General features: G+C 37.7%; 1 protein-coding gene across 1 annotated transcript; it reads left to right on the top strand.

The window, feature by feature from the left end:
* Positions 1-357: 357 nt before the first annotated feature.
* On the top strand, positions 358-7,582 carry LOC140232231 (histamine N-methyltransferase A-like). Its single transcript, XM_072312365.1, has 3 exons — positions 358-553; positions 3,320-3,640; positions 7,221-7,582. The coding sequence occupies exons 1-3, from the start codon at positions 358-360 to the stop codon at positions 7,580-7,582; spliced, it is 879 nt and encodes a 292-aa protein (XP_072168466.1).
* Positions 7,583-11,661: the final 4,079 nt, after the last annotated feature.

An 11,661-nucleotide genomic window follows, 5' to 3' on the forward strand; every position in this document is an offset into this window, starting at 1 on the left:
AATAGGGGGTTAAGATGTCTCCCCTTCCAAAAGCCCATAATAGGGGGTCAAAATCGTAATCCATTTCCCTCCGTAAAGGGGGTATCTCTAGGAATTTGGAACAAGCGTATGTGCATGGTTGACCGCCTGAGTGGAGGAGGGGGGGGGGGGGGGGGACCAGAATCGTATCATCCATTGACCAAGTAGCTATCACATTAAAAACCGTTCATTTTTTCTTCTTTTGTTGTTGTTTTCTCTTTCTTTCTTTCTTTTCTTTTTTTTTTTTTTTTGGGGGGGGGGGGGACATCTTCAACAGCGTCGGTACCATCACCGTTTCTGACCGGAAGTGAAAACAGAGAAGGTCGAAGCAGGTGAACCATGGCACTAACATCACTGCTGGAAAATGAGGCCCGTTACAAGGACGTGTACCTGACGGGATATTCGAGAATTGCCCAGAAGGATGCCATATACCATCATGTCACTTATCACTTCGAAAAAACTGTTCTGGGGAACTTGAAAAAAGTTTTTACCCTTGACGGACAATTCAACATGATGGGTGTTGGAGTTGGTGAAGGTTTGTGTGATTTTTTTTTTATATTATTTGTTTAGTCCTGTCTCCCTTAAAAAATAAAATGCAAACTTAGATTATCTCATTATCTTGTACATTGCAGGCGAAATAGGGTTGTCTATTCTATTTGATACAAATGAAGCATTCCGAAGTAGGGGAGACAAGGGATCCGTTTCATGAAGTCATTGATATCACATAAATACATAATGAAATCACGTAAATCTCGGAATATCCAAAGTCGCTATTATGTAGCTATGAGAGACTTTCAAAGAAAAGTAAAATCCATTTCATGAAGTCTCTCATAAGTGTGCCTTATGAACAAAAAGTCTCTCAGACTTTCATGAAACGGACCCTGGGTGTAGTTTGTTACACGGATAAGCTGTTACGTGATCATTTTCTCAAAGTATAAACAAGAGACGGTGTTACAAAGCTATATCACATGAAGACATACAATATATCAAACGATCTCGGCATGCGAAATTGTTTATCATTCCTGAACATCTTGCTTATTCACCTCTAAGTAAAATTTCAAAGCAATATTCATTTATTTCATCAAAATTATTAACCTCCAGTTAATGATTTGTATGTGGGTGAAAGAAGTGTGTCTTCGGCGTCTTATAGTGAAAGTAGCACCGGCTAATCTTTGAGGGTTTATTGAGCATTTGTTTAAGTTATTGATATAATTATGTACTGGGTCAAGGTTGTTGTTGTTGTTGGGTTTTTTTTTTTACACTGTAATAACATGAACAGTCTGTTGAACGTTATCGAGGTGTATAATATGATTACAATGTATATCCCTAGATCGATTTCAGTTTACTTTTTTTGTGGAATATTCGGAAAATTGTCAATCCCTAAAGTGAACCGAGTCCATGGAGGGGACCGAGCAAAGGGAGCTAGGGTCGGAGGAAGTTGGGGTAGTCACTCCCCTCCCATTCGAGGAAGCTTTTACATCTTTAGAATTTAAATTCAACGATCACTTTCGGTGGGATACCCGGACGTTTGTATCACAATAAAAGTATAGTGAATCTGCCATCTATGGAGGGACACCAGACTAAGCGGGGGAAGGATGTGTGGGAAGAGTTATCTCTATACTATACGCGAGAGAGGAGTCAAAGCCAAAATTGCAGCCGTAGTCAATGCATGAAGGGGAGGGTACCTACCATAGCAGGAAGAGGGAGTCCCCTTACCGCTCCCATACGACACGAGGGAGCTTTTGCATTTTAGAATTGAAATCAAACTATCTCGTATACACATTTTTGCTGGAATATTTGAAGGCATAATTTACCACTTGCAGATGAAACGAAAACCCACCATTAGTGCTTTAAAGTATTACTAAAATGTAAGTTAGGGATAGAAACAACCACTGTAAAAATCTTGATCGGTAAAATCGATGTTAAGTATTGTTAAATCTAACAAAATGTGAACATTAGTTGTGATAAAATGTTTCCAGACTAAACCATCTGCAGTTACGTTTTATTGAAAAAATACAGATATCTCCTTATATTTTAGGCTTTATCGCGAAAATTTTATCTGATATGATGTTTGTGGTACAACAGACCTACACATATCCATTAAAAGTCATATCCGATATTTTTTTTTTTTTGAAACACTGTTCCCGAAGGTTTGGTAAACAGGACCTTCATGAAATTGTCAATCAGAAATGTATCGATGAGATCAGAGCGGAGGAATGGATAATTGAAAGCGAATATATCCCCTCCCACGTGAGGGAACTTTTGCATTTTTGGAATTGAAGTGATAGATCTGTGGTGCACGCTTTTCATGAAACATTCGGGTATTTGTCAATGTAAAAAAAAAAAGAATACTAAGTTTATGGCAAAGGACAGAGTGGGAGACGGTGTTAGAGGGGTTATCCCCCTTCCACGTAAGGTAGATTTTGAATTTTCAGAATGAAATAGAGCAATTGTTTTTATCTGTACACACTTTGGTGAAATATTTCGACAGTTTTCTATCGAAAAGGCTAGAAATTTTACCACATTTCGGGAATTATGGGGAGAGGGTAAATATGTTTGCCCTCCACCCCAACATTTTCATGGGGGCAGGGGAAAACTGCAGCTTTCTATATTGTTACAAAGTATCCCCATGCATGTGCTGTCACTACTTACCCCATCGGCGGTAAGTTGTTACATTTTTTTTTTTTTTTTTTGCAACTGATTGACAAATTACCCTACATCGACGTAAAAAAGCACTGCATTGATCAGTGTTTTAGTAGTAGCCATGATAAAAAAAAAAAATCATGGGCGTACATACGCGAGTAGGATTCGAACCTACGACCTCCTGATCTCTGGACAGGCGTCATCTCCATGCACTAGACCACCGAGCTTCCGCCCGACAGCAATTAAGTACTACTAAAACACTGATCAATTCAGTGCTTATTTACGTCGATGCAGGGCAATTTGTCAGTCAGTTGCAATGAAAACATCTCGACGGAAGAATTTAATGAATTTGTACATTTTTTTTTTCATTCCGTAAAATATTATTCACGTTTGCTCGACTGCCAAAGTGTTCACTGTTTCTAGTTCAAGGATGGTCTAAGCTATTCTCAAAAAGAAAATGAAATAAATGTCTCTGTTTGTTTGGTGAATACACCTCAAAATGTAAAATTTGTAAAAATTTACCCGGTTTCCACTATATGAATATCACTTCGCCATTATCCCTACATTTTGCATTTCATGACATGTCATAACAATCTAGATTTAACTTTTCTCCCGTCACTAGTACTTTCTTTCGCTTTCCTCTCGACTTTTCTGACAGGGAAACATGAAATAGCAGTCATAAAAAATCTCAGGCCGTTTTACAAGAAGATATCAAGCATCGCTATAGAGCCCAATGCGAACCTACTTCAAACGTATGAGGAAAATATGCAGAGAGCCGAAGTCATTCCACCTGTTGATGTAAAGTTCTTCAATGGTACATTTGGTCAATATGTTGACGGCCGTGGGAACCAGCACGAGAAGTTTCACCTCATCAGCGCCATTCACAGCCTGTACTACCTTGGTCAAATCGAAGAGTCAATGGAACAACTCCTGGCCGCTTTGAAGGAAAACGGGATTCTTCTACTGCAAATCGCCTCCGGTAAATCTCATAAATCTCTGATGTTGAATTGAAGCTGTCCTGGGGAGTCCAATGTAATGTAATTCATGAGAGGTTCGCTATCATCTTGTACGTTTATGTATTTTCCCAATTTATCTAAGAATGCGATTGATGAAAACTTTCTTGCTGATCGTAACACGAGAATTCAAAATACAAATGAAAGTGAGGTTCCTTTTTATATTTTGGATGATGGACTTCCACGTGTGCCAGATAAGGAATATATTATCAAACTTGGAAAGTGCATCTGAAAAGTCCAGTTTTCTTATACTTCATTGTTCATCCTGTCATCCTCCAAATTTAATCTACTAAATACTCATGTCCAAATTTCATGCAGTTGATTTTTTTAATCCATTCGTTTCAACGCACATTATTCAGCTGTGATGCAGGATCACGTTATGTATATAATTCATACGTTCATACACCAGAATGATAATGTGTATATTGTGTTCACGTATGTGGCTGTGTGTGCGTGAGTAATAATACGTTGGAGATAGCGGTCTATTTCGTAAGTTCTCCAGTCAAATTGTTACTGCAGTCATTCAATTTCCGGAGTTTTGTTCATACGCGTCCGTTTTGTCGTTCAAAGTCATTTTTGATCAGTCGAATATGTAATCAAATGTCAATCAAACTTAAAATGTTGTCATTCAAATTCGTGGAAATACGCCAACTTCGCGATGCGGTCATTCAATTTTGCGTGAGATTTGAATGTGATAGCGCAATGTCACTATTCCAGTATTCAAACTCGTTTCGGAGCAGTATATCTAACACGTCGAGCAATCAAATTAGCGCGATAGTATTCTGGTCTTATTTCAACATCATTAACATAATCATATGTTTCCATCTATTGTTTGTGCTTTTAGCACTTATCATACCATGTCATTTCCATGGCTCCATTTATTTTTGAGTAAGTATACGTGCGTCTATAATTTTTACACACTTTATGAAATTTCATTTTCAGTTACATTGATTAAAAGAAATGCTCATTACCTTTGATTTGAATACCATTGATTACCAATGTTCTGACATAAACTTGTGTTCTCCTTGTTATATTCAGGTCCATTATTCTGTTGAGAAATGAACGCATTTCTACAAATTTTCTCTTGTATTTGCTTTCATCCAGAAACAGGTGGTAAGTTCTCTATAAAGCAATTATTGATTTAAGGTGTGGTCTTGATTTAATATGATAATATTTGAGTGTTATCTCAGTGGATTCAGCCGTCTATTTCCTCGCTATATGAAAGTGTTGCGCGCATTTGCTCCGTATACGCCCCGGTAAATCTCGTCTATAAACTCGGAAAATGAACATCGAAATAGCGCTCTTTTATGAAATGAATGTAGGCCTAATTATGTAGTCTGAAGCAAGTCACTTTTTATAGAAACTATCTATGTAGATTTCACCATATTTCCCGATTCGGGGAACTCGGTGAACGATTGAAGGTACACCAAATTTTACTGGGGTGTTGTGCCATTTTTTTTTTTCGGGCGGTTTCTGAAACTACGTGATTTTAGTTCGAGATTGATGTTACAATGGTTCCTATTCATCGAGAGGTCCATGTTGCACTTTTAGAATCCTGTCTGGTGTAGTTTTCGTAAAAGTTCTGGTTTGATAAGATGTTTTGGCGCGGGTCTGAGCGTCCTCCACACCAAGTGCATATCCCCCTGTATTTCTTAATTAAGGCCGGGGCGCACATTGCTCAACTGCGTTCTGTTGCTGAGCGACAATATCTTTTAATTACATTGCAAAAGGGCTCATTAAGTTGAACAGCTTGTGTATTTATAACTTCTGCATGAATCTAAAGACAGTCTTACGAATGACATAATCCACAATGTATCAAGATGATTTTGAAACTGAAGCGTTCAGTGTATAGAGTACTTATAATACCGATTAACAGGAAAGCGTGTTCATTCACGAGTCTCTTCTGTGTATGGAGTGGTGTGTGATCGCCGTACGCGTTTAGCTAGTCATCATGACGTACGTAGCCGTAGACGTCTGCTGCGTTGTTACGAAAGCACAAGTATTTAATACAGACATAGTAATTACCGGGCAGCTTGGTAATTCCTGACTAATGACATTCAATACGCGTTGGACTTTGTAGACTAGCCATACAGAGCGTTGTATGGGCTGAAATCGCCAGGAAAAAAAAAAACAACAACGAAACAAATTGTAGAAATGCTAAGAAATTCACATTTCACCTCAGCTTTGCAAGAAGAAGATGTCGATTTATCACAAGATTTTATCTCGTAAATTGTTCGAAATGTTAGACCTTTTCCCGTACAATACGAAATTTGAGCCTCCTTTGCCGATTTTTTCTTTGTCGTCAACTCGGTATACGAGGGTGTTCGGTGAAGCCCAGATATGAATACTGATTCAAGGGAATGAATAAAATGTGAACGACGTCGATTATTCCATTACGAAAATCGTATCCGGTATCAAAATGCGATTTTTTTACCGCGCTACCAGATAGGGCCTACCAGTTTGTAGACGGGTTAATCATATGTTAAGAGCTTTATCGCAAAACGAGCTAACACTATTCTTGTTGAGGGGGGATGTGTAATTACTGCTAAAAACAGTGAAAATAATAAGAAAGTACAGGATATTTCTAATCATATCTTCTAGAATATTTCTTGTTATGTCACAAGTGAGGTATCACAGGAAAGGTTTTATTTTATTTGATGATGGACCTACTTTGAAATGTTTAAAAATGGCTCTTAGCTCATTATGCAATAAAACTCTTCATTTCCAAAAATCTTATCTAATTGAAAAATTAACATAATTTTGCGAAATTCGTAATTTTCAGGACTTTGTGAATAACTAGTGTTACTTTTGCTCGAAATTTCATCCTCCGAGTACGGCATTCAGAGCAACAAAACAAAATTAAGCGTCTGGCCATACAATCCACTTTGCTACTTACCCCAAGATCTGCCTTGTGCATGTGTATGGCGTATGGATCAGAGAAAGACAAGTGTGTCATCAATGCGCCCACGAATGCACTCAGCCACCGTACTCGATGCGCGTAATACTTTCTGCGAGTTTTAGGGTTAAACTTTTTGATAATCATGTTCGAGTATAGGATCTTTGGTCGAGACACTCGGGATGTAGGCCTGGGTGTGTCTTACCAACAAAATATATTTTTCCTCTGGAATGATGGAAGGAATGCTATACCTTCCGCCTGCTGTGTTACGAGTAGTCGCCATTCTGTCATGGTCATGTCGGTTTCTTCCGCATGCTGCCCGGTCGCCAACTGCTAAATTGAATGAAATAACTCAGAGCTCGAATGTTCACGTGCGAATATGAATGATCTAAAAGACGTTCCCTGGTACTCCGACGAATTGTAAGCTCTCGACGGGTATTTTAATAATATGAATGGTTTAATGCTAAAGTGTTTAACCGAAGTGCGAAATTGAATGCTCGAAAAGTGACGGTCAATGACTATCTTCATGGCGCTGTCTTTTTGCGCGAATCTGAATGACACGATCATCAAATCGAATCACAAACACACAACAAGCTATACTTTCATTGCACAACCCCAACTTTGCTCTCATTTTGATGGTTTAAACCCAGGTCGCACCGCGTTTGCCAAGCTATGGAAGGTGGTACCAAGTCTTAATTGGCAGGATGTCAATATCACCTTTACGGAGGAGGATGTCACACGAGAGGCCAAGAGACGCGGGTGTGACGTCACAAAGATACCGCTGCAGCTTACGCTAGACGTAACCGAGCTCTTTGACGAGGCGTCCGACTTCGGAAACAAGATTTTAGATTTCTTTACTATGACCAGCTACTTCCGACAAACAGCTCCCAAGGCGTTAGTCGAAAAGGTGATGGAGTTTTGGCGTGACAACAGCTCATGGGATGAATCGGGGCGCTGCAGAGCTGACTTTGAAGAGTACTTGATGATTGTGCAGAAATGCTCACCTCCATAATTTTATGGTGTTTAGTGATACCGTGTGGTACACTGTTCAGATATCAGATTATGACATAATCAAACACGCAATTTGACTGAATTTCAATGTATATCTGAGTGGAGAGTGATTGGATGGAACTTTTTAGCACTGATCACATAGATATGAACATGATGTTATCTCTGGCTGGTTATGTATAAATTTTCAACGACACGCATGTCAAGCTTCACATTTTTCTTTGTACATTCTGTTGGAAAAGTGAAAATAAAGTTAGAACTAAGAAAACAACAACTTGGTAATTCATAGGCGTAAAAACAAACTAAGGAATTTACCAACGGAATTGCCGCTAAGAGAGAAAACGTTAACTTGAAATGTACAAATCTTGTTTCTAATATAAAGATCGGTTGTTGCTTTATCAATCAAATGGGAATGACGAACCACATAAAAGTTGGTCTGACGAAAAAAAAAAACACACAAGCACAACGAATGTCAATTTGGAAGAGGGTGAGCTGACGGTGTCATTACCTCACAAATGTTGATAGATCGCGTACAGAATATTGCATTGTATTGCATTGTATAGTACTGTACTGTATTGTATGGTAATGTATTGTATATTTTTATTTTTGTAGAAAGCATGTGAACAAAACAAATATCCATGGTTATGGACAATAAATGATTGAAATGAAATGAAAAAAAAATTCAACTAAGTAAAGCGTACTGCTAATCCTGGCTGTATAAATTCGAATAACGATCACAGATACATTGATATTTGAGTCTTAGGGGGTATTTTTTTTTTTTTTTTTAATGAAACGTATAAGATTTTATGTACAAACTTTCTGCATGGCAAGTTGTGAAAAATAGTGTTTCTAGGACTTGCTGGGTAAAGGGATCAATTCTAACTTCATTAAAATATGTTACAGATAAGACATGAACGAACTTTGGAGACATTTTCTAACAAGTGAAAAGCACAATCTCAAGAGTATACCGTGTTATTGCATTAAGGGATTAAGCAATATAAAGAACAACACCCGATGACAGTTATTCTTTTTATGATCGTTCTTTGTTTTTTTCGATCACGTATTATCAAGTATTATTTACGTGATATATTAGCAAGGTGACTCCGAATAGGGTCTAATCAATATTGTAAATGCTTGTATGACTTTGTGGAGACTGTCCAGTTCTTTATCTGTGTCATTTGTCTTCAGACACTTTGTACATCGGTGACTTTTATCATTCTTACCATCTTGAGCAGATTTTACTATTATAGAAAGCTGATCTGCTGCTCTGCTTTCAGGTCCAAATATAAACATAAAAACACATTGTAGCTTTAAGATATTGGGAGCAATAACGAATCGATGATTTACTGGAGAACAGAATTATATGGTAAAAATGAAATTTAATTAAAACAAAACTTCAAAAAAAAAATGGCACGTTGCTATCAGCTATGGCGACAGTTCGAGGGGAGCACGTGAAAATCTCGAACACGAACAGAATTAGGTTGGTTGAAGCATTGACAACCAGCAAGACCATCTATATTATTTACAACTGTCGACACTTTTGGAAAAGCGTAGGTCTGCCACTGGGTTTGAATTTGATTTGAATTTATTTTCCGTTAAAAAGTCACATTACATATAATCATTGCATAAACAAAATAGTACATAAAATGAACGGAAGGGTAGCCCTACTCAGCTATGTTTGTCATAACACAGCTGTTTTCCAGAGGGGTCCTAGAAATAACAATGTTGTGATACACATAATGATAATCAATATATAATAGTGAAGGAAATCAATAAGTCTTAATTCAAACCAAAAAATAAGATTAAGATAAGAACAAAATGAAAACATACCTCTGACACCTACCAGTTGAAATCAAATAAATTACAACCCCAATTATCCCATCATTATAACTCACTCCCCCCCCCCCCCCGCCGAAACTATCCATGATACCGTTATATATATATATATATATATATATATATATATATATATATATATATATATGTATATACATCCATTAAAGCCATTTTGGTATATATTTAGGTGATACGCTATCAGCGTATCACCTATTGTGATTGTCAAAATCTCTCTTTATTAGGTGATACGCTATCAGCGTATCACCTATTGTGATTGTCAAAATCTCTCTTTATTTCTTTTTATTCTTCTTTCTTTCTGGACAATTTTGTGTCATCAATATCTCAAGAATAACATTACGGAATAACATGACATTTTCAGGGAACATGTCTCATGACAAAATCTAGCCACAATAAGGTTTTCATGACAGTAACATATCTATGACGTCATCTAGGCGCCATTTTGTGATTTTCGGACCATGTTACATGATCGATCATAACTTCATAACTAAAGGTCATTTCTGTATCATTTTCGGTGGAGATTGAGTTCAGGTCACGCTCTATCTTACATTTTAATGCTAATTACCTAGGACATCATTACGCGCGCGTACGCGCGCGTCAAACTTTTAAAAGGCTCGAAACAACTTTCCAATGGGAAATCTCGAAGTTTCAGACAATTTTAAGCGTTTCGCGCGTAGGCGTCCGTCCGCGCATTTTCGCGCGCAGTGCGCGTAAGCAACACGAGAATGCAATTGTTTTGACAGATTTGGATTCCTGCTACATTAAGTAACAATATCCCATGATTTCCGATCAATTTTGACTTATAACAAAGGAATGCGCTGGGATCAAAGTTGAAATTTCGTGTGCGCGTCTATGTGGAAATATAGCGAAAAACATGTCTTTGTTTATTTCGCCATAGCTCTTTAAAACGCGGGGTGACCCTATGTTTTTATTGCATATTACAAAAGCATATGAATTGGAAATAACATTTCAAGCATCAACATTTCCCGAAATACATTATGACGTCATCATATCATTATCTGAAATCAAAAAAGTGGAATAAATTTTTTTGAGGTACTGTTTCTGACATTCATTTGCTCGTATCTCTCTTGTTTAAGCTCAATATTATCCCAAATTCAGATATGTTTTACTTTGAACATTTGCCTTTTAAGTCCATGTCATGGTTTTGAAATTTAATGACATCATCATACCTTAAATTGTGATTAAAGGTAAAGACGCAAAATCGGACAAGTTTGCGTGTATTGTCTATGGGAGGTGATTTTTTTTTAGACCATGCATTGACTTGACAACGTTTAAGCACCTTTATCTCAGCTGATTTTACTCCATTTCCTCTGAGACTTAAGTATGTTGTAGCTCAGACAATAAACTGCAGTCATCATGCATTTTATATTTTAAAATCTCCTCATGAGGTCGACAATTATGTAGTTAAAAACTGAAAATGAGAATGCAATCTGTACGGAACGATTGGCGATTGTTGTTTGCAACTGTATATTGGTCGAATCCACGCGGCCACTTGTGGGAAGTTAAATAGCGCCATCTCCGTCAACAGTCACGATTGTATAATTAAAAATTGAAGTTTCGCAAACGATCTTCGGGACAGCCGCGTGGCGTAATCGCTTAGCGCGCTGGGTGTTCATAACGCCATACAGGAAGGCGAGAAGTTCGACTCCCGCAGGACTTTTACCTTTTTTTCTTTCTTTTTTTTTCGGCTGTTCAGCTATACTCGATGTCATTTATCGTATTATTTTATCAAGTATACGTAAGCCGTGAACACGGCTGCTCTATTTCCCTTAATTGTTTTGTATCGGAGTTTGGAGATTGGGTTTGCTTCATTAATTTTGTCACACTTAATGTTGTAAATTGCCCCTTGTTACAGTGTCCCGCTTGCCACCTTTCGTTTGCTCTTTCCTTTTCTCAAGTCTTCATTGGTTCTTGTTATATTGTAACAGGATAGGTAGGAACATGTACGTTTAGATAACTGGCAGGAATGGGAGCTGAATTGATTAACTCTAGTCCAGGTGTATGGCGCCTCGCTCATCTCTTTGAAATTCCAGCTTGTTATTGTTTGACCCAATAACGGAGTTGTAGACAGGTTTTATGTTTCTATAGAGGTATCTTGTGCCACATGAGTGGGAGGCATCACTGTCTAGTAGTAGTAGTAATGAACTTTTTCATGTTGTAAATGATATTAAGTTATGAACTTCACATCCAATCTTCGGGACAGCCGTG

Source organism: Diadema setosum, chromosome 8 (assembly GCF_964275005.1).
Source record: "Diadema setosum chromosome 8, eeDiaSeto1, whole genome shotgun sequence".
Lineage (NCBI taxonomy): Eukaryota > Metazoa > Echinodermata > Echinoidea > Diadematoida > Diadematidae > Diadema > Diadema setosum.

Excerpts from the sequence above, each read along its gene's own strand:
- LOC140232231 (XM_072312365.1), top strand. The coding sequence starts at position 358 with ATGGCACTAACATCACTGCTGGAAAATGAGGCCCGTTACAAGGACGTG. Across the intron at positions 554-3,319 it reads GGGTGTTGGAGTTGGTGAAG|GGAAACATGAAATAGCAGTC; the intron begins GTTTGTGTGATT and ends CTTTTCTGACAG. Across the intron at positions 3,641-7,220 it reads TCTACTGCAAATCGCCTCCG|GTCGCACCGCGTTTGCCAAG; the intron begins GTAAATCTCATA and ends GTTTAAACCCAG.